The 23,022-nt window shown below is 48.4% G+C and overlaps 1 protein-coding gene across 7 annotated transcripts in view; it reads left to right on the plus strand.

Moving 5' to 3' along the window:
- UBR4 (ubiquitin protein ligase E3 component n-recognin 4) overlaps positions 1-23,022 on the plus strand; it is a 125,837-nt gene that overhangs the window by 92,319 nt on the left and 10,496 nt on the right. For all 7 annotated transcript variants that reach the window (XM_029227494.1, XM_029227495.1, XM_029227496.1 and 4 more), the window contains 20 exons: positions 1,951-2,080; positions 2,204-2,361; positions 3,104-3,213; positions 3,932-4,073; positions 4,777-4,858; positions 5,439-5,612; positions 7,641-7,762; positions 8,729-8,926; positions 9,595-9,675; positions 11,527-11,614; positions 12,135-12,262; positions 13,150-13,257; positions 13,781-13,900; positions 14,562-14,752; positions 15,194-15,367; positions 15,716-15,815; positions 19,812-20,030; positions 20,964-21,077; positions 22,008-22,150; positions 22,613-22,738. In XM_029227494.1, the coding sequence (XP_029083327.1) occupies positions 1,951-2,080; positions 2,204-2,361; positions 3,104-3,213; positions 3,932-4,073; positions 4,777-4,858; positions 5,439-5,612; positions 7,641-7,762; positions 8,729-8,926; positions 9,595-9,675; positions 11,527-11,614; positions 12,135-12,262; positions 13,150-13,257; positions 13,781-13,900; positions 14,562-14,752; positions 15,194-15,367; positions 15,716-15,815; positions 19,812-20,030; positions 20,964-21,077; positions 22,008-22,150; positions 22,613-22,738 (2,708 nt within the window). The remainder of the gene's footprint in view (positions 1-1,950; positions 2,081-2,203; positions 2,362-3,103; positions 3,214-3,931; positions 4,074-4,776; positions 4,859-5,438; positions 5,613-7,640; positions 7,763-8,728; positions 8,927-9,594; positions 9,676-11,526; positions 11,615-12,134; positions 12,263-13,149; positions 13,258-13,780; positions 13,901-14,561; positions 14,753-15,193; positions 15,368-15,715; positions 15,816-19,811; positions 20,031-20,963; positions 21,078-22,007; positions 22,151-22,612; positions 22,739-23,022) is intronic.

Below are 23,022 nucleotides of genomic sequence, written 5' to 3' on the forward strand. Positions count from 1 at the left end.
GGCTGTGGGCCCAGCTCCACTCAGAGCCGTGCTCTTCCCTGCCGTGCACTTTCCCTCTAGAGTGTCCTTGATGAAGCACTGCAGGTTAATTTTAGTAAATCTTGACTCCTGAGTGCTAATCTTTTTTTTTAAATGACTTTAAAAATTTTATTTATTTAATTTATTTATTTATGGCTGTGTTGGGTCTTCGTTGCTGCGTGCAGGCTTCCTCTAGTTGTGGCGAGTGGGGGCTACTCTTCGTTGTGGTGCGCGGGCTTCTCATTGCGGTGGCTTCTCTTGTTGCGGAGCATGGGCTCTAGTCACGTGGGCTTCGGTAGTTGTGGCTCGCGGGCTCTAGAGTGCAGGCTCAGTAGTTGTGGCGCCCGGGCTTCGTTGCTCCGCGGCATGTGGGATCTTCCCGGACCAGGGCTCGAACCCGTGTCCCCTGCATTGTCAGGCGGATTCTTAACCACTGCATCACCAGGGAAGCCCAGCTAATCTTTTTAATATTCAGCAAGACGATGTGCGAGGCCCAGAGACAGTGCCCTGGCGCACTGCAGCGCCGCGGTTGTCCTGGGGAAAAGCACTTGTGTGACTGCGCTGCAAGCTGAGCCAGTTGCTTTTTTCATGGAACCCCGTCTGTGCTTGAAAGGAGGGCTGATGGGCAAATTGTGGTTGTTCAGAATCGGGTGTTTGGTAGACATTTTCTTATAAAGTGAATAAAGTGAGCTTGTCGCTTGAAGAGGAATTGACGTAACTTGGTGAACCAGTATTTTCCAAATGACCAGTACATGTTACCGAATCATGTGAGAGTAAACGATGAATTTTAGTGGAATGGAATATGAAACATTTATTGATTGGTTTCAGATTCCTCATTCTAGCCAGTCTTTAAGAACCTATAATTTGTTAAATTTTGGTTTAGTATCAAAGAAAAAATCCACAATTAATTGAAAAACCTATTAAAATATTCTTTTTTCCAACTAAATATCTGTGTGAGTAGTACTTCACCTCAAACAACATATCACAACAGTTTGAACTCAGAAGCAGGTATAAGAATCCAGCTGTCTTATTAAGGCAGTCTTTAAACAGTTGCAAAAATATAAAGCAGTGCCACTCCTTTCTCTAGATTATTTTTGTTTTGGAAAATATAAAGAATGTTATTTAGGTTGCCAGGTAATGGATTTATTCTTACTTTTAAATGAATTAATAAATATTTTAAGAATTGCTGAACCTTAATTTTTAATAGGTACATATTGATGGAGAGAGCTACACACACAAGAACTCTTTGGTGTCAGTAATTTTTTTTTTTTTTTTTTTTTGCGGTACGCGGGCCTCCCACTGCTGTGACCTCTCCCGTTGCGGAGCACAGGCTCCGGACGCGCAGGCTCAGCGGCCGTGGCTCACGGGCCTAGCCGCTCTGTGGCACGTGGGATCTTCCCGGACCGGGGCACGAACCCGTGTCCCCTGCGTCGGCAGGCGGACTCTCAACCACTGCGCCACCAGGGAAGCCCTGGAGTCAGTAATTTTTAAGAGTAATGGGATCCTGAGGTCAAAAAGTTTGAGAACCCAGAGTCCTGGGGCTCTGCTGTGTAGGCTCCTTGGGATTAGTTATGGCTCTTTAAATTCTGGAGGCTGCTTAGTGACCCCTTGAAGATTTATGTTTGGGAAACTACAAATCAGCCTTGGGATAGGAATTAGTATATGTGGCTATAAGACTGTCCGCAGGAAGCCAGTTACACCTTATCCTGCACAGTCAAAATCAGTGACCCTAAGCTCAGCATGGAGTTGCTACTGCTAAATTAGATCAAAATGCTTTAAAGAAACATATAGGGGGCATAAAAGATATGAATGTTGATCCTTCAACATTCTTGCCTTTGCATATGTCCCCTTGGGGTGCCAGTGCTATTGTATTGCAGCTGTGGCTCAGATGTGCCCTCAAGCTCTCTCACCTTGTCCGCTTTCCTCCTGCAGGATGTTCCTGTGGAGGCCCTTACCACAGTTAAGCCATACTGCAATGAGATCCATGCCCAGGCTCAGCTCTGGCTCAAGAGAGACCCCAAGGCATCCTATGAAGCCTGGAAGAAGTGTCTTCCCATCAGAGGTGTGTCTGTCTCTTCAAGACTTGAGAAATCGGTCATTCCTACCCCATCCCAGCAGCCCCACAATCCCCCCCTTTCTGTCCCTTTCTTCTCCTTACGTCTCCCTGCACCCCTTTGCCTGCCAGGGATCGATGGCAACGGGAAGTCCCCCAGCAAATCAGAGCTCCACCATCTCTATTTGACTGAGAAGTACGTGTGGCGGTGGAAGCAGTTCCTGAGTCGTCGGGGGAAGAGGACCTCCCCCTTGGATCTCAAGCTGGGCCACAACAACTGGCTGCGGCAAGTGAGTGAGCGTCCCCTGGGCCCCTCGCCCTGCTGCGCTGGCCTCAGATCCCGAGCAGGGTGTTTCTACTCCTCCCCGCTTGTCTGCTCTGCTTTCTCTTCTTTCTCTTTGTTATTATTGCTTCCTTTCGCATAGGTAGAGGTTCTCGGTTGCCGCCGCCAGCGTGGTGGACTGGCCGAAACAGAACTCTTTCCGCCTTCTCATCAAGCTCGTGATCTCTGGTCTCCTCCCTGACCACTGAACGGACCTGAGCCTCAGTGCCTGTACTCCCCTTTCTCCTTCCACCTTTCATATCTTCTGCTGTCCTCTTCCTCTTTCCAGCTAATGTTCTTAAAGATTAAAGTAATTATATTTTAGAGAATTCATTTGTCCATTGGTTCATAACATAAATAACTGGTTTACATTAAATGTTAAGTGTTCACCGTGTAGCTGTCCCCAAAATAGAACTATAGATGTCTTTGCTAAGGAGAATTCCTGCTTGTCTTTTTTCCTACTTCAGTCATCTTGGGTACATTCTCCAAAGTAGTTGATAGAGAAAATCTCCATGAAGCAGGTGGCTCTTAGGCAGCCTCTTTACCAGCCTGCAGCAGTCTGATCTTGTGTTAGCTGGTGATTTTTACCTTTAACCTTTCCTAGAGAGGTACTCAGAGGACTTCCTCTGGATGGGTGGCAGTTGACTGTGCCCTGCGGGGCCTGATGAGAGGCTGTTAGTTGAGCCGGGGCTTCTGTCCATACCCCACAGGTGCTCTTTACTCCCGCGACGCAGGCTGCACGGCAGGCAGCCTGTACCATCGTGGAAGCTCTGGCCACCATTCCCAGCCGCAAGCAGCAGGTCCTCGACCTCCTCACCAGGTACCGTTTGAGAGTGGGATGGGCAGGGTGGTTGGACTTCATCTCGAGCCCTTCCCGCTTTCCCAGGGGAATCCACAGATCAGGGTGACTGGAGGCGCACCTGTGCTCTGTAACTGTCTCATTCCTTGTAGAAGATCACAGAAACAAAAAAGTTCTAAAAAGCTGGATTGTAGTGATAGTGCAATTGTAGTGGTAGCGGTGGTGGTGGTGGTAATAGAGCAGCAGAATTTCAGCAGCTAGTATTTTTTGAGATCTTACGAGCTTATAAATGCTTGGCATGCACTGTCTCATTTAATCCTTATCTGGGCTTAAAGTGGTTAATTAACTGGTCTACTGGAAGGCAAGATTTGAATCCAGGCAGTCTAATTCCAAAGCCCACATTATTGGCCACTAAACTCTGGTAAACTTACCTTGTGAGTGACTCAGTCACAGCCATACTCGTGCTGCCCCAATAACCGCCTTTCGTATTTTGGTGCTTTATTGTTCCAAACGCCTATAGTTTGTTGCACTGCATTCCCTGTTGTGTGCTCTTGAGCTTTCCCCAAGTGTGGGGAGTTCCCGAGTGGGGAGTTTGGGGTTTTCTCGCCCCACCCCCTTCCTCCCATGGAAGAGGGAGTGAAGGACAGCAGAGCCATGAAAGATGGAAGAAACAAAGAGGAGCTGTTAGGACTGTTGCAGCTGTTTGAGTTCTCTCTCAGTGCCTGTCTCTCCATGGCAGTTACCTGGACGAGTTGAGCATAGCCGGGGAGTGTGCCGCCGAGTACCTGGCGCTCTACCAGAAGCTCATCACTTCAGCTCACTGGAAAGTCTACCTGGCAGCTCGAGGAGTCCTGCCCTACGTGGGCAACCTCATCACCAAGGTACCTCCGTCTCACCCAGCCCAGCAGAGCCCCTTTCCCTAGCTCTGCTTTCGTTGTCCCCTTTCTCTGCGTGAACTTTGTGGTGTTCTTTTATACCAAGAAGAAACATTTGTTGAAAATGCAGGCATACCTTGCCTTATTGCACTTTGCAGGCGATTGCGGGTGTTTGATAAATTGAAGGTTTGTGGCAACGCTGCATCAAGTAAGACTATCAGCGCCATTTTTCCAACAACATTATTTTTAAATTAAGGTATAGACATTGTTTTCTTAGACATAAGCTATTGCACACTTAATAGATTACAGTCGAGTGTAGACATGAGTTTTATATTCATGGGAAAAAACAAACAAATTTGTGTGACTCGCTTTATTGCAGTAATCGCTTTATTGCAGTGGTCTGGAACTGAACCTGCAGTATTTCTGAGATCTGCGTGTGGTACTTCTGTGACTTCATTGTGTTCATCATGAGGTTATGCAGTCTGTTGGGGTCACTTTGACTGTTCTCCATTTTTAAGCAGTCCCTTAACGTCACTGCAACTGTCCTTGGCTTCTTGGAAAGGAGTTCTGCAAAGTTCTACAAATGCTCTCTCAGCTTGAGAGAGCATTAGAATAAAAAGATGGTGCTGCCAGTTCCTGGACCAGTGGTGGGGTGGACCAATGTCGTTGGCAGTGCTGTCACACTAACTGTGCTTATTGTCCTGTTTAGGAAATAGCCCGCTTGTTGGCCCTGGAGGAGGCCACCCTGAGCACTGATCTGCAGCAGGGCTATGCCCTCAAGAGTCTCACAGGTAGAGAGAGCCTCCCAGCCCTTCCTTTAGGGCGCCCTGGGTATAGTTTGGGGACTGACCCTTAGTTCCTTGGATGCTGTGGTTGACTCTCTTCTCTCTCATGTTGACCACACTGCACTTTTAAGGTCTGCATTTTTCTCCTCAGGGATGGCTTTACGTTTTTTTTTTTTGTTTGTTTGTTTGTTTTTTTGCGGTACGCGGGCCTCTCACTGCTGTGGCCTCTCCCGTTGCGGAGCACAGGCTCCGGACGCGCAGGCTCAGCGGCCATGGCTCACGGGCCTAGCCGCTCTGTGGCACGTGGGATCTTCCCGGACCGGGGCACGAACCCGTGTCCCCTGCGTCGGCAGGCGGACTCTCAACCACTGCGCCACCAGGGAAGCCCTCTCCTCAGGGATGGTTTTATGTCTTTGAGCATCTGTTGGCTATTGACCAGTTCACATCATTGAGCATGCCCCATGCCAAGCACAAAGATAGTGTTTCCCTGCTTTTGAGTTGCTCGTCATCTTTTGAGGATGAATTAAGCCATCTTTGCTTAATTCTCATTCAGAACTCTTGTAGCAAGTTTTTCCTGTCCCCACAGGCCTTCTTTCCTCCTTCGTGGAGGTGGAATCCATCAAAAGGCACTTTAAAAGTCGCTTGGTGGGTACTGTGCTGAATGGATACCTGTGCTTGCGGAAGCTGGTGGTGCAGAGGACCAAGCTGATTGACGAGACCCAGGATATGCTGCTGGAGATGCTGGAGGACATGACCACAGGTAGCACCACCCAGCAGCCTGCAGCCCGAGATTCCCATGTCCCTTCTGGCTCCACTTAGGTACACTGGTCTGATTTCCCCAACTTCCTCAGAGCCAGAACAGGGGCAGCAAACATCTCACATTCAAGGAAAGAAGGAGAAGAAATTTCTCTTGAGACAATTGGTTCTTGGGGTTGTAAAATTCCAGAGCTGGCCTCAGTCATTTGGGACTTATTTTATACTGGCTGCACCACGTAGCTTGTGGGATCTTAGTTCCCCGACCAGGGATCGAACCCGTGCCCCCCGCAGTGGAAGCACAGAGTCCTAACCACTGGACCGCCAGGGAGTTCCCAGCTTGGACTTTTTATATTGAGCTCATAGTGTGGGACGAGGTCAGAAGTTCTCATGTTGGTGTCTTTCACTGGTTCTGGAAGATTCTCAGCCATCATCTCTTCAGTTGCCTCTGCTGTCTTCTTTCTCCTTGTCCTTGTGGAGCTCCACTCTCACTCTGTCATCCCTGTGTCTTCCTTTCTCTTTCATAGTGTCCATCTCATTGTATCTTTATGCTGATTTTGGATAATGTCGTCCATCCTGTACCGTGTCATTCAGTTCATTAATTTTTTCTTCACTCTGTTATCTTTTTAATCTACCCATTGAATTCTTGCAGTTCTGTGTAGACTTTATAGTCTCTAGTTTTTTACTGACATTTCCTTCTCCTTTTATAATCTTTCAGCATAGCAAACTTATCTCTGTGTCTGATGATTCTAAAATTTGAAGTATTTATTGATCTAATTCTGTTGTTTGTTTTTCTGGCTCTTGCTTATGGTGCCTTAAATCTTTTTGCATTTTGTGATGTTTTTGACTGTGAGCACGTGTTTTGAGGGTTTATCTGTGGAAATTCTTCAGGACCTGAGCCAAAGGTGAGTTTTTCCAGAGAAGATTTGTAACCGCTTCTGTGAGGCATCTCAGGGTACAGCCATCCCAGGGCCGCCTTCAACAAAGTTCTGACCTTAGATTTTTCAGACCTCCTAGATAGTTTGAGCCACAAACCCCTGTGAGGAACAGCTTGTTATGAGTTCTTGGAGGAGATTTTTTTCCCCCCTCTACTCAGTGCCGCATTTTGAGGGAAGACAATGTCCTTTCATTGATTTGCTTGGGGGAAAGGGAGAGTTATTTTTAGTTGACCCTTATACCAAGGATGTAGCTCTTTTGGGGTACCAGATTTACATGTATGTATATAGCGGGGTGGTTCCTGCCAGATTCTCCACCTGGGCAGATTTGTGGCTTTGTATCCAGCTCTCAGATCCTGGCAGGTTATTGAAATGAAAGCTCACGGCAAAAATTCGCCTCCGTGCTTTGCTAACTTCCCTGGGTTCCCAATTTTTCTTAATTTTGGGGCTGTGGCTTTCTTTGCTAGTGTGGCAGTTCACTGATACCTTTTTATTCAATATTTTAAATTGTTTTTAAGTGGAGGAGTGGAAAGTAGGTCAGGGGACATAGTCTGCTGTATTGCCAGACATGGAGGTCCTTCTGGTGCCATTTTCAGCTGTCTTGCTGAGCTGGTTTGTGACCTTGGCAACTGGACCCTTTTCAAGAGCATTATTACAGCACTTGCATATATGACTTGAAGTTTATCTCTTTCATTTATAGAAGGCGATCTTCTTAACCTTCTAGAATGAAACTGAAAACTATAACTTCCTTTTGATTTGACTGGAATGCAGTTAGGATCATTATTTGACATTTTTGGGTACCTATTTTGGGCAAGAGGATGCAAGGTTATAATTCCCAGAGGGAGCAAGACGTGTACGCAACTAACTGTGATGCTCTGTGTTGACTTGGGTATTAAGGCTTTCAAATGGAATGTGGTCTGAGTATAAGAATCAGTCAGCTTCAGGTTTCCAGTTGAAATACTGATATTGCCACATAGGACATTGAAAGACTTGCTAGGCAGAAAGAATCTGTCAGTGACGGAACTTCATTTAAAGTCTCATCTTAGTTTCCGTGTGTGAAGCTCTTTCCTAACTGACTTGGCCACACTGATTTCTGGTAGGTACAGAATCGGAAACCAAGGCTTTCATGGCCGTGTGCATTGAGACAGCCAAGCGCTACAATCTGGATGACTACCGGACTCCTGTCTTCATCTTTGAGAGGCTCTGCAGCATCATCTATCCTGTAAGCATAAGCAGTGGTGCTTCCCGTGGCTCTCGGGGTGTCAGCATGAGCCATTTCTCCATGAAGCCTCTTGGTGATTCATTATAGTCATGGGTAATCTTACCAACGGTGGCCTGTTCAGGCAGTGTTTTAGGAAGCACCGCATGTAAAACAGAAGCAACCTCATAATATTCCCGTTCCACATGGTGGGAAATCTAAAGACCTTCCTTGGTCTCACTTCCTAGATTCAAAGTCAAAATCAATCTTTCTTTTTGAGCTAGGTCTAACCTCCCATTGCCCAAATCCTGGTATTAATCCAATATGCTGTGAAAGAAGCAACGCTGAGCTAGGGCGTGAGGAAATTTTCACCCTCTTCCTTCTTTCCCTGCCCATGTTTTGTGCACGCTTGGATGCCGGTGTATTTGTTTCCGTAGCCCGAACTATATAGAAGCGTGGTATGAGCCAAAGATCCCCTCCTGTTATTGAGGAAGAATGAAGAACACCGGCATCGTCAGTTAACGATGAGAGATCAGTGGGGTTGGGCGTGCCTGAATATTGTATAATATAGAGAAGACCCTTTCCTTGACTGGAGGGTCACCAGGGACAAAGTCATCTGGCCCCAGATTGGTTGGCATCGCATGAGACGAGCAGGAGGAGAGCCCTCTCTGCCCTCGTGTCAGTGATCCGGCTTTCATGGGTCACTCCTCGTCTGCTTATTTTGTTAGGCTTTCCCTTCTAATCTCCCCTTAAGTTTCAGAGGAGGTGCTTGATATTTAAGGCTATTTGAATTATATTTGGATTTTTTGAATCACCTCTGAGCTTCTTATCCTTTATGTCTTTAAACGTGTAAGGGGCTGGATGAGTTTGGTGTGTTTTCCTCAGGGTGTCCGTGAGCAAGGTAGCATGGTCTAAATCAAAAAGGTCTCTGCCATCCCTCTGCACGTATATTTATGCCATCCCTTCTGCTTCCTTCTCTCTGTCCTTCAGGAGGAGAATGAAGTCACTGAATTCTTTGTGACCCTGGAGAAGGATCCCCAACAAGAAGACTTCTTACAGGGCAGGATGCCTGGGAACCCGTACAGCAGCAATGAGCCAGGCATTGGGCCACTCATGAGGGATATAAAGAACAAGATTTGCCAGGACTGTGACTTGGTGGCTCTCCTGGAGGATGACAGTGGGATGGAGGTAACAAGCACAGGACACCACTGTCATGGTTAGGGCTCCTTTCCCTCAGGGGCCGACTAACACTGGGCCTCTGTAAGTGCGGGCCAAGGGTCTCCACCTACCTACCCCACCTGGTGTTCAGGGCAATTACCTGTAAAGGGCTCTGCCCACTGCCTGGCACGTGGGAAGCAAATGGTTGGTGACTGCTGCTTATCATGGCGCAGGCTTTTATTGTTCTTGTTGCTGTGGCAGAGGCTTTCCAGGGATTCCAAGTTAATTAAGCTCCCTAAATACTGGCACTTTAGCCCCTGTGCAGATTTCTGGCCCTGTATCTGGTACCTTCTGGCAGACAACACTAGGGTCTGGCGTTATCGTATACATGGTGAAAAGCTTGTTGGTGAAATAGAGAAAATTGTCTTCTTTGGTGCTGAGCTGAAATGGATTCAGGATAGGAGAAGGTCCTCAGCAGTTTTTTAACCTGGAGTCCATGGTTTGGGTTAAAGCTGTTTGTAACCCCTGAACTTGTGCACAAAGTTCTGCGTGTTGCGCACACATGTGCATTTTTTAGAGAGAGAGAGTCGATAGGTCCCTGACGCACAGACATTATGCCATAAAGCGCCCTTTGATCTTGAAATTTACTTGCCTTACAATTATTTCCAAATAACAGCATCATTTTCTTTTCTGTTCAGCTTCTAGTGAACAATAAAATCATTAGTTTGGACCTTCCTGTGGCCGAGGTTTACAAGAAGGTCTGGTGTACCACGAATGAGGTATGTGTTTGTTTTCTTGCTTGGAGGTGTGGTTTGACTTGCAGGCTTGTACTAGGAGGAGCCGTTGTTCATCGTCACTTGCCCAGGCGGTAGCAGCATGTAAGGACCTTTACTTCCCCTGTCGGTGTTGGTGTGGAGAAAACCGGTCACCTTGTCCTCCTTGTGAGGCAGCTTACTGGTGAGGGGAGAGGAGTTTCAGGAGGGGTGAGCGTTTCCTGGCTGTGCAGCCGGCCCGGGCAAAGTCTGAGGAAGCCCGGTGATGGGGAGGGCTTGCTGTCAAGAGTGGACACCTCTTGACTGAGATTAATCTCAACTATTATGGGCTTGCACACTTTTCAGAACATTTTCCAGTACTGTGTCGAGGAGCATAGTTTTTATTTTACTAGTTGGGAAATTGAGACTCAAAAGGCAGTTGTTCTGAAGGAGTGGAAAAGGGAAATGAAGGAAGCATGGCGCTGTGGTCCTTTTGGCCACCTCAGTACCATTTGTCCGCTTATAAAAGTCAGATATTCCACTTCCCCCACTGACATTTTAGCATCAAAACAACCATACAGATTTAATCCCTGATGCACCAAAAAAATTCAGAACAAGCTTTTCTGGGCGCCCTTGTAAATGGTGGTATGGAACCCAAAGAATATACATCGTCAGCCTCCCCTTTTGAACCAGGAGGCAAGAAGTTGGGGATCATTTGTCCCTCCCATTAATGTGCTTAATCCACCAAGGGGTTCTTCCGGCAAAGTCCGGAGTTTGTGGCACCTTTTTATCCGGGCCTTCATCAGCCTCCCTTTTTACTTTATCCCCCATTTCCCTGATAAGCAGCCCATCTCTTCAGCTACAGACAAGGGTCTGTTTTCTGTGTCTCTCTCTCTCTGTCCATGGTCTATGGCTGTCCCCTCTCTTAGTTCCCACTGGGCTTCCACAGCTGGAAATGCTCTGGGACCTGGCCTGACAGGTTCTCTCCCTCCAGGGTTTCGTCTCCTGAAGCTGAGCATGGCTTAGAGGCAGGCAGCTTGAATTAGTATGGTACCTGCTCTCCCACTTAATTTGCTAGAATGTAACTTCAAGCCTCCGTTTCTCACCTCCAAAATGAGGATAATACTACCTGTGCTAGAGTGCCTAAGCTGGTACCTGGTGGAGCGTGAAGTCTCATGATCCTCCAGTTTAGGAAAGTTGCTGGAATCTTCTAATTTACAAGACTTATTTCTAGTCATTCTCTCAGGTTGTAGGTTTAGCTTGAGGAAATTTGGATGAATCCTCTCCTTGCTGTGGGGTTATATGAAGACCTCAGGATCTCCCTAGGCAGAGATTGGTGTATTCTGTTTTCTTGCTTTTGATTCCTGAGACTTGAATCGCAGCCCTTTGATCTAATTGACTTCCCTCGTCCTGATCCCTTGAGTAGTGGTCCCTATTGATTAGAGAGAATTTATACTCCTGAAGGAGGCACAGGCTTGGAAACAGAACTGGGCTTATAGCTGGATAACTTTGAACAAGCTGTGTAACCTTGTATAGAAGGGTAATATAAAGTGCCTAATTAGCAAAGGGCTTAGCGCAGAGTAAAAACAATAAATACTAGTTGTTATAGTTATTGCATAGTTTCAATGAAATTAAGTGAGGTAGTGTCTGTAAAATGCTTCACACAACTCCTGGCCTGTAGTAGACCTTAAATAAAATGAGCTTTCTTTCCACTAAGTGAATTGTAGTGCGTCTGGATTCTAGATTTTGTGGTTAAGACCCTGCAGAGAAATAGAAGTTGTCCACACCGCCGAAGCATTAAGCAAGACCAGGTGTCGAGTCCTTTGCATTTTCTGGGCCTGTTCACAAGCACATTTCTCCAACTCTGTGTCTGCTCAGGGAGAGCCCATGAGGATTGTTTACCGGATGCGGGGGCTGCTGGGCGACGCCACCGAGGAGTTTATCGAGTCCCTGGACTCCACCACGGGTACGGCCCTTCCCACAGACGCCGCCGCACGTTCGGTTTGAGGACTGGGAGCTCTGAGCAGCAGTTCACGTCCTGGGACTTGGGGGCAGTCTGGGCAGATGCTCTCTCGCAATTCTGTTCAGAATTGAGGGGGGATTTCTCCTCTGGCTGAGGAAAAACACGGTTATCAGTGGCCCCGTTCAGATACCGCTGGGGCCGTGGGGGGGCGCTGGGGGAAGTGCAGTGAGCAACAAACGAGCGTTCAGGGCCCCTTATTTAGGGTTTTTGTTTTTGTTTTTTTCGTTAGTGGTTGTAATGCGTGTATTTTCACATATTTGAGTAAACAATTTTAAGTGACTTAAACTTTTAAAAAAGTTACTAAGAGTGAGACAGTGAAGTTTGATATCCAATACTGACCCCTTTTATTGGCTACGTACTTTAGTGGAGATACGGAAAAGGGAAGTAGCCACCGGCCTGGAAGAGGGCTGTGCTTTATTCCTGGCTTCACCTCCATTTTTGCTTGGCTTCCCTTTTCTTCCAGACGAAGAAGAAGATGAAGAAGAAGTGTATAAGATGGCTGGTGTGATGGCCCAGTGTGAGGGCCTGGAATGCATGCTTAACAGACTGGCAGGGATCAAAGACTTCAAGCAGGGACGCCACCTTCTAACAGTGAGTTGGAGGCAGCGAAGTGGGAGAGGCCCCCATGGACAGAAGCTTGTGACCCCTGCCATTTAACCCTAGGGGGCAGCATGGTGCCGTGGACCAGTGCAAGCCAGTGAAGGACCTGACAGCTTCCTTGGCCCTCTCTACACTTTAGACTCCCTCCCCCACTCCCCTCTTCCCTGCCGACTCCTCCCGAAAAACCAGCGTGATAGCAAGCCTTCTGCTATATTTCTTTAGTCACCTGTGGAACCAGTGTCTAATTGTCTTTCCCCAAAAAGCTGCACTTGTGTCAATTACTATTATTACTGCTCTTTAAAATGGATTTTGTAAGTAACTCTTTAATTTTTTGTAGGATTTTGTTTGGTTATTCATCCAACTATCTCATTAGGGAAGAGTAGAGGATTCTAAAGGCATCATACATATTACACTATTGTTTTGACCTCCAGGGAACATGAGAACATACATTATTGTACCCATGTTTTCAGTGAGCTACATGGTTCTGAGCTCCCACGGGCCATGAGCTTTGGGATCTTTCTGTTTACTGGTATTAGTTCAGAGTCTGAGTTAGTACTGGCATTTCCCCCAAGACAACAGAGCATCAGCTATTCCACGAGGAGTTAGTGTCCTTGCCATAGTTTTAGAGACGGCAGAGATATATATATATACCCAGCCCACGGGAGCTACTGCTGGAGAACACTGCTGTTGAGATGCAAGCCTGACAGGAGAGCCCAGCCACCGTATCGGGTCTCCTTAAGGAAACTTCGCTGTCCTCTGTATTTCAGGGGGAGGATCTGCTGATTGTACACGACCCCTCTTGGGCATTTCTTTCCTGCTTGTCCCCATGTCTTCACTCTCAGATGGTCTCATGGGTTTTGACTGGCTTTTCTTGTCAGGTGCTGCTGAAATTATTCAGTTACTGTGTGAAGGTGAAAGTCAACCGGCAACAGCTGGTCAAGCTGGAAATGAACACTTTGAATGTCATGCTGGGGACTCTCAACCTGGTAAAGAGTGTGGGCTGCAAAAGACAAAGAATGAGCCTCGGTGGGGGAAGTCCTGGGTGGGGGAAAGACATCTCACTTCTGGGCTCAAGTGAAATGGATTTGTGGCCTTTTCAAGCCTTTTCTGTCTAACTGATGGGCACAGAGGCTTGAATTATTCAGGCTGTTCCTTATCCTCCTGCTGGCTCACCCTGTGCTGCTGCCATGACACTCAAGAGCGTCCTTGTTTCTTTCCTGAATTCAGATGAGAAGCAAGAGGAAGTTAGTCCCTACACCAGTCCAGACTGCACCCCAGTGGGAAAGTAGTGCCACTCACCTCAGGGCAACCAGAAAGAAACAGAAACGTCGTTTTCACTCTCCTCAGAAACCCACACACTGCATGTCTCTCCATGCATGTACACGCACACACACACGCACAGAATTTCCGGAATGTAAGGCCACAAAGAACATCCTTGAGGAGCAGATCCCATGAGCAGTGAGTGGTTATGGTCTATCCCTAGAGTGACTGGGCCTCCTTCTCCCGCAGGCCCTGGTAGCTGAGCAAGAAAGCAAGGACAGTGGTGGTGCAGCTGTGGCCGAGCAGGTGCTTAGCATTATGGAGATCATTCTGGATGAGTCCAATGCTGAGCCCCTGAGTGAGGACAAGGTGAGTGGAGCCCGGTTTGTCCACCCGCAGACATCGTCTCATTGCCAGCCATTGGCTGGTTTGTGTCTAGCTGTGTCAACCAAGAATGATTGAACCTGCCCAGCTCACAGAGACATCCATTACGTTAAAGCATGAAATCTGGATTCAGAGGAAACAAAGCTGACTATTCCAGTTGATAGACAAGGGCCTTAGTCCAACCCCTCAATTCACAGTTGGGGAAGCTCCAAGCCCAGAGAGATGAAGTGAGCCGTTCAATACCATATAGTCGGTTACTGTACAGTTGAAGGCCTGGAACTCAGGTCTGCAGCTCCCAGTTCAGTTTCTCTCCACTTAGCACACCCACGCATTCCTCTGTTCTTGTTGGTGCTGATGGTTTGGCTAGAGATACGACCAAATGAATACCAGGCAGCCTGCGTTCTCTCGGGGGAGGGGAAGATTGTGTTGGTTTATTTTGACCACCTGAGACTATTAACAGAGCCACTGCAGAAAGTTAGAAACTAATTTATGAGGTAGAACTCACACTGCTGATTATTCCCCAGGAAGTGCTGAGACACTGTTCTTCTAGGGCTACTTCTGATGGCTCTGATGGAAATGGATGACCATTAAGGGCCACAAAGTCCCAACCTTATTAGTGGGCCTCCCGTCCTCTCTCTTACTGCAGGGCAACCTCCTCCTGACGGGTGACAAAGATCAACTCGTGATGCTCTTGGACCAGATCAACAGCACCTTTGTTCGCTCCAACCCCAGCGTGCTCCAGGGCCTGCTTCGCATCATCCCATACCTGTCCTTCGGGGAGGTGGAGAAAATGCAGATCTTGGTGGAGCGGTTCAAACCATACTGCAGCTTTGATAAGTATGTTGCTTAGATTTCAGACAGCTGAACGAGAGTCCCTGTGAAAACCCTAAACTAGTTCTGTGAGACTAAGGAAGAATCACCTGAGTTTCTTTCAGATTTTTGTGTGCTAGTCTGGCCTTTAAGGGGCTTGGTCTAACTGGGGAGGCAAAAAGTAAAATACATTGTGTTAAAGTAGCACCTGGTGAGGCAGAGAAGGAGAAGTGTTTGGTGACATGGGAAGGAGATATGACAAGCTGGAGGGAGTCACGTGTGCAAAAGCTTGAAAATGCAAGACGGGGTTGGGAGATAGGGGGGCGTGGCAGGAGCCAGATGAGAAGGGTATGCTCCGGAGTTTAGACTTGATCCTATAGGCCATTGAAGATTGTCAACCAAGAAAAGGACGTGATCAGCTTTTGTTCCTCCTTTCACACTCTCGGGGTCTTTGCTCTTTCCTCCTAGGTATGACGAAGATCACAGTGGCGATGATAAAGTCTTCCTGGACTGCTTCTGTAAAATCGCAGCTGGCATCAAGAACAACAGCAATGGGCATCAGCTAAAGGATCTGATTCTCCAGAAGGGAATCACCCAGAATGCACTTGACTATATGAAAAAGCACATTCCCAGTGCCAAGAAGTAAGCAGCACCTCTGTCAGAGGGGCTGCTTTCCTTCCCCTCCTTCTGGTTCCTTTTCTCCTTCATCGTCTTGGCATCCCTCTGCCTTCCTTGCGGTCTCCCTCCCCTTCTGGAAGCTATCAAGGTGACTCTGCAGCCCTTGGGGCTGTGGGAAAGGATGGCAGTTTGTTGGTTTCTGTTTCGAGGAAACAGAAACTTCTATCTGGTTTCTCAGCTGAGTTGGGTGGTCCTTTGTGATTCTTTATGGTACGCTTGTAGGGTCACATCTAAACAAGCCAGAATCAACAGCCGGTTTCTAGGTGGCCTTTGCTTCTCTGGCCTGCTCATAAGCCTCTCTCTGCTTTGCAGTTTGGATGCTGACATCTGGAAAAAGTTTTTGTCTCGCCCAGCCCTGCCGTTTATCTTGAGACTTCTTCGGGGGCTGGCCATCCAGCACCCTGCCACCCAGGTGAGTAACTAGCATGCAACGCGGGCCTTATTCTGGAGCAGGACACGTCATGGGAGGGAACCACACCCTCTCTCCTCATCTGCCACGACTGAGTGAAGGTAACCACCTTGATTAGTCTTGCCCTAGTACATAAGACTCCCAGATTAGAGGGACTCTCAGAAGTCATCTGGTTCATCTCTCTGTGTGCAGACAGGATTAAGTTACATTTGTGATTTCCTCATTCAACTCATTCTTACGTGGGGCTTCTTTATCTCACGGCTTAGCTGAGCAGCAGTTGTGAGGGTGTGGCTGGCCAGAGGGTAAAAAGAGTTTCGATTTCTGGCTGTAGTCCCTGGGACATTTGTAATGCCATCACTACCATTTTCTGCTCTGCCCCAGGCAGCCAAAAACTTGGTTCTCAGGGAGGCCCAACCTTGTCCGCCGGGTTGCTCCTTCCTGATAGTCACTGGGCTGAGCTATCTGTTACTCTCACAAACCCTAATTGGCCCAGACAGGTGGCCAGTCTGGATTTGTTTTTTTTTAATTAAACTTTTTATTTTGAGATTATTGTAGATTTACACGTAGTTGTTAAGAAATAATACAGAGACGTCGTGCGTACCCATTACTTAGTTTCTTTCAATGGGAACGCCTTGCAAAACTATAGGAAATTTATCACAGCCAGGATATTGACATCCATGCAGTCAAGATTCGGGACCGTTTCCTTACCGCAGGGATCCCTCTTCTTGTCCTATTTATTTATTATTTATTTATTTATTTACTTATTTATTTAGGCTGTGTTGGGTCTTTGTTGCTGTGCAAGGGCTTTCTCTAGTTGCAATGAGCGGGGGCTACTCTTCGTTGCGGTGCGTGGGCTTCTCATTGCAGTGGCTTCTCTTGTTGCGGACCACAGGCTCTAGGCGTACAGGCTTCAGTAGTTGCGGTGCGTGAGCTCAGTAGTTGTGGCTCGCGGCCTCTAGAGCGCAGGCTCAGTAGTTGTGGTGCACAGGCTTAGTTGCTCCGCGGCATGTGGGATCTTCCCATACCAGGGCTCGAACCCGTGTCCCCTGCGTTGGCAGGCGGATCCTTAACCACTGTGCCACCAGGGAAGTCCCTATCCTTTTATAGCCGCATCCACCTGCCCTGGCAACCACTGATCTTCTCCATCTCTGTAATTTTGTCCTGTCAAGAATGTTGTATACTAAATGGAATCATAAAGCACGTAACCTTTGGGGACTGGCTGTGTTCACTCGGCATAACTTTTGGCGGTTTGTCCTGGTGGTTGTATATATTAGTCGTTTGTTCCTTCTTAGTGCTGAGTAGTGTCCATGGCGGGGGTGCACCGTGACCCGTTTAACCATCACCCATTAAAGGGTGTCTGGGTTGTTGCCATCTTGAGGCTGCTATGAATAAAGTGGCTGTGAATGTTCACGTGCAGGTTTTTGTGTGAATAAGTTTCCATTTCTTTGGGGTAAATGCCCAAGACTGCAGTTACTGGCTTGTGTAGTAGTTGCATTATTTTGTTTACAAGAAGCTGCCAAACTGTTTTCTAGAGGCTGCACCGCTTCACATTCCCGTCGGCAGGGTGCGAGCGGCCCGCTTTATCTGCATCCTCGCCAGCATTTGGTGGTGCGTCAGCCGTGCTGATAGACGTAGAGTGATGGTTTCAGAGTGGTTTTAATTTGTTTTCTCTGATGGATAATGACACTCACTGCACATCTTTTCATGTCTTTCATCTGTCTGTCTGCTTCAGTGAAATGTATGTCCATATTTTTTGCCCATTTTCTCATAGTATTGTTTGTGTTTTCAGTGTTGAGTTTTGAGAGTCCTCAGGGCTGCATTTTTTGGTGGTTGTTTAGAGCTGTCTATCTTGAGTATAGTTCCACATTCTCATGTAGTGATCTGTTCTGATAACTCACTCCAAAAATGTGGTTAATTGGCTACAGTAAAGGTTCTTCCATATGTCTCACTCAAATAACTATAGTACTCAACTTTTGTTCAGTTCAGTGGAAATAGTCATAATTATTACATCTTACGGATAATTCTTCTTACGTAAGAGTTTTCACTTATTTTTTTTCCCCTATCCTTGTAACATCTTTGTTTTGAATGTGGGTAAGCCAAGGGACAGAATTGTCATTTGGCCAGTGGCAACACATTGACCTGAGAACTCAGGTCAATGGATTCCAAGCTTATTCTTAGTTACTAAATTGAATTCTTTTTTAAAAACAAGGCTTCGTCTAGTTAGATACTTGGCATTCATACTTCTGACCATTCATTTCTCTTTTAGCACGTATTTGTGCAGTGCCTGTCGTGTACCTGTGCTGCGCTAGGTTGAGGCAATGTTGGCAGATGAGACAGTCACAGCTCCCTCTGGGAGCTTACTGTCTGGTGGAAGATAGAGCCGAGGACATAGTGATAACAGAGCTGGGCGTAAATGCAGTGTGGAAGGGGTCAAAGGGAAGGGGATTTCTAAGAGAAGAATAGGGCGCCCGCAGAGGTTCAGAGGTGAGAGAGCTTAAAGCATTCCAGGAATTGAAAGCAGCTGCATTGGAGGTGAGACGTGGCAAGAGCCGGCACTGGAGATGTACGCATGGGTCCACATCACATGCCCCACGGAGAAGAGTGTGGATTGTCTCCTGAGGGTAGTGCGCCTGGCCGTACCCTAGAGGATGAATTGGATGGAGGTGACGAGGGGGGTGGGAAGAACAGTTGGCAGGCTTTTATTGTGATCTAGGTGAGAGGCCATGGCAGCTGAACTCCAGTTAGTGAGGTGGACAGTGAATGGATTCGACAGAGATCTGGGAGGTGGAATAAATGGGATTTGGAGATTGATTGCACGTCAGCAGTGAAGAAGCTGGGTGAATCAAGAACTCCGTTCCGTATCTGGACTGAGTGACAGGAGTGGTGATGCCATTGAAAGAGATGGGGAACTAGGAGGTTTGGGAGTGAGTGAGGGGGAGGAGAGTCTGTGATGTTAGATTATTAGTGTGTGCTCTGTCCTCCTAACTAGAGTGTAAGCCTCAGGAGGGTAGGAGCTTCCCACGCATGTGTGTGCACGCACGTGCACACAGTACACAGCCCGAGTGTTAAGTCTAGGGGACCCGTGGAGTATTCAGTAGGCAGTTGAACTACGAGTTCAGCGTTGAGGAGCATGAGACAAGAGACAGCCTGTCATTTCGCTGAGGTATGAAGTGGACGCGTACCTGCTGGGAAAATAGATCTATGAGCTAGTGAGTGACCTGAGTTGAGTGCTGAGCTTTCACATTGCAAGTTGGCTTTGTTGTTTTCGATTTGTTGTCAACTGTGTGGTAACTGGCATCAGCTCACCAGTGATGGGGTGGTGCGGATTTCGCAGTGAGCTCCCCCGGAGACCTTTTGCGGATTTCCCCTGCCTTCAGCGTTGTGACGTTCTCCCACCCCTGTGGATAGTGTGGTGCTGTCGTGTAGCAGCTGCCAGCATTTTTAAGCACAGGAGGTTTTTGTTTACATCTGTTTCTTTCTAAGTTTTTTCTTATCCCCACTCCCACGTGTAGTTGTACGTCTGGAATCCCTAGGTCGAGAAAACTGCCGTGCTCCCGGGCTTGGTGGACGCGGGTGAAGAGCTCAGCAGAGCCCCCGTGAGCATCAAGGGCCTTCTTTGCTCGGCATGCTTGCTGAGTTCTCCACTGAGGCCTCAACGGGGGCTGCTTCTCCAGGGACTCTTATCTGAGCCCCTCTCACTTTCACCGCGCTGAGCACTTTACGTATGGCGTCTGATTTAATCATCATGGCGGCCCTGGCCTGCCCCCATTTTATAGACAGGGTTATGGAGACTGAAGAGCGTGGTGACTAGTCAGAGGTTGGTGGCAGAGCCTAACCTCCTCCATTTGTCCGAACCTCTTGAAGTGTAAAATCAGAGGATCTGATTGAAACCAAGCAGATGCCATGAGATTGTGCACATGTTTTGAACCTTTAAGCTCCTGAGAAGAACGCTTGTTTACATAACTGGAGGCCTTCATCTCTTTGGTCCCTTCTTGACAGGTTCTGATCGGAACCGACTCCATTACAAACCTGCATAAACTGGAGCAGGTGTCCAGCGATGAGGGCATTGGGACCCTGGCAGAGAACCTGCTGGAGGCACTGCGGGAACACCCTGACGTAAACAAGAAGATAGACGCGGCCCGCAGGGAAACCCGGGCCGAGAAGAAGCGCATGGCCATGGCCATGAGGCAGAAGGCTCTGGGCACGCTGGGCATGACGGTACGGGCACGCTGGGCATGACGGTACAGCCACGCCCGGGTCCCCGCATTCTTGCCTACCCTGTGGCACAGTCATTTGTGCTCTGGGGTTTCAGAGCTGGGGTTGGGGATGGTGAAGGTGAAGGCTGTGGGCAGGGGGTCGGTGTACTGGGCACGGCGCTAGATGCTTCACCTTCTTTCATCTTCCCGACAACCCTTAGATGTGTGACTATCATTGTTCTATACGGATGAGGCTCAGAGGTTAAATGACTTAACAAGTTCGCAGAAGCATTAAAAATGGTGATAATCACTGTTTATCAATGATTTACTATATGCCAGGCACTGTGCTTAGGCAGCCTCCTTGTAAGATTGTATTTAAGCCCTCATGTGCTTCTGAGAGGTTGATTTTATACCCATTTTAAAGATGAACTAATTGAAGCTAAGAGGTGAAGTAAATCGGCAAGGCACATAACTAACAAGTGGCTGACAGGCGTTTGAACCTGGGTCTGTTCGACAAGAAGGGCTCTGTGCTCTTCTATCCTACCTTGGAGGAGGCAGAGGTCCTGTGAGAGCCTTCTCCAGACCAGCGAACTTGAGTGTCAGCAGTTTTAAAACTCCCATGGGAACAGTAAATGACTCATGCTGCAACAGCCCTTGTCAGCCAAGAGTTGGTCTTGCTGGCACGAGGAAAGGGGGCTTCTTTGTTGGCAAGTGGCAACTTGCCAGGGTTCTAGCTGGATGGTTTCCTCTGCTTCAGTGGTTCCTGTAGGAAGAGAATAGCAGGAGAATCTGGGTCTTTACCCTCATTAGAAGCCAACTAAAGAGATTTCCTTTCAGTGCAGCAGTCCTTTTCATGTATGTGGAAGGTCAGCCCTGTGCCTGCGTGTCCCCAAGCTGCAGTGGGAGGGTGCGTGGAAATTCCTGTCTGACGTGCCACCTGGGGTTCCCCTTACAGACCAATGAGAAGGGCCAGGTCGTGACCAAGACGGCGCTCCTGAAGCAGATGGAGGAGCTGATCGAGGAGCCGGGCCTCACATGCTGCATCTGCAGGGAGGGGTACAAGTTCCAGGTGCGGTCAGTCCCAAGCCCCGGTGGCCTCCCTCGCCTGAGGCCTTTTTGTTCTTAGGCCAGAGTCAAGGCTCGTATCTTAGGGCCAGCTGTCCTCTCTAAAGGTGGGAAGGCAGCCTGATCTGGACGGTAGTCTTCATCGTCATCAACAGCTACCACTCACTGGGTCCCTTCTGTGTGCCAGGCCCTGTGCCCAGAGCCTTTATGTAAACTGGGTAATTTTATCTTTAAACCTGTAAAAAGCCCTAATTTATGGATGAGAAAACAAAGTTCGTGTAGCAGAGCCAGAGTTCTAGCCCAGGCTTTTCTGACTTCAGACCTGGGGCTTTTAAAAACACATCATGCTGCTTCCATATTCAGATAACCTGGGGAGAAGGTCGGGACCTTGGCTTTCTGGGCTCCACCTAACTCGATTTAACACCCAAAGGAGCACAACAGCAAGTGACCAGTTTGCTCCCCTAAAGGCCTAAAAGTCATCCCTCTTCCTCTCCAGCTTGAATTTATTACTTAGCACCCAAGCCTGTCGAAGGGGCACTGCCCTGGGCCACAAGCCCTGTAAGTCCTGCTGTGACACAGGCTCCTTGGAGCTTTCTGGTCAGTTTTGAAAAACAAGTGACTTAACAAGAAGGCGCTTTATTCTTCATTTTCAGATAAAAGAAGCAAAAAGGAAGGGACCGTTCAGGCTCGCATTTCTGCCCTTCTGTCTCGCAGCATCCACTTTATTTCAGTTGCTCCCCACAACCCTCATTTCACTGGGGCTCTGCCCAGCCAAGTGCTTAACCAGGAGACTGAGGGGCTCACCATCACCCCCTTTCCTGAATGCATCCCTTCCTAGGATCGTAGACCCTCGGGGCCCCTCTGCTCTGCTTCACCTCCTTTCACAGCCTGCCTTGGAGTTTCACCTCTCCTCCTTTTTATGTTATCTTTGCAGCCCACCAAGGTCCTAGGCATTTATACCTTCACCAAGCGGGTAGCCTTAGAGGAGATGGAGAACAAGCCCCGGAAACAGCAGGGCTACAGCACCGTGTCCCACTTCAACATCGTGCACTACGATTGCCACCTGGCTGCCGTCAGGTGGGCCTGGCTCTTGCGGGTGGCTCCTTCACTAGGCCTCCCCTTGCATGTGCTTCAGTACTAGCCCTGTGTGACTTCAGGGGAGCGGGCAGCTCGCCAGAGGCCCTGGACTGGGAGGGGGTGGGACTGCCACCCCTGAGGCTTTAATTCTCTTCCTTAGGCTCTGCAAAGTATGGTGTCCTACCTTCAGCCATACAGGCCCAAGTGCCATTCCTGCCATATAATCTGGAAAAGATACTTGGCTTTTGGCCCAAGGCTGGTGAGAGCAGCCTTGCTTACTAGAGGCGGTGAAGCCGGCCTTGACCATCGTGGTTACAAACGGCTGCTCCTCTCTGTAGAGTCAGGCACACGGGCCAGCACTTCCTTAGTGTCAGCAAACCCTCCTCCACCCCCACGCGCCCAGGTGCCTGGTTGCCAGATTAATTCCAGCAGTCACTTGTCCCTGCTCTCCTCCCAATCCAGGCTGGCTCGAGGCCGGGAAGAGTGGGAAAGTGCCGCCCTTCAGAACGCCAACACTAAGTGCAACGGTCTCCTTCCCGTCTGGGGGCCCCATGTTCCTGAGTCAGCTTTTGCCACCTGTCTGGCAAGGTGAGTGTGGAGCATCTTGCATGGTAGAAAAGAGAGGATTCCCAGGAGATACGGGAAGATCAGCTGTCAGCCCCGGCCCCGGGGAAGCCATCTCCTGTCACCTTCATCAGGAATCCATGTCTGTCTTTGCTTCCTGACAGGGGAGCCCGTCCGGAAGAGAGGGGACTCTGCTGGGAGAAGCCAGCACCCTCAGCGTCTGGGGCCCCAGGTGGAATCTCTGGTTATCTGCTACCTCTCCTCCTTTGCTGATCTTAGGACACAAAACACAGGACCCCTGACTTGGT

Source organism: Monodon monoceros, unplaced genomic scaffold (genome assembly GCF_005190385.1).
Source record: "Monodon monoceros isolate NGI ecotype Baffin Bay Population unplaced genomic scaffold, NGI_Narwhal_1 Super_Scaffold_18, whole genome shotgun sequence".
NCBI lineage: Eukaryota > Metazoa > Chordata > Mammalia > Artiodactyla > Monodontidae > Monodon > Monodon monoceros.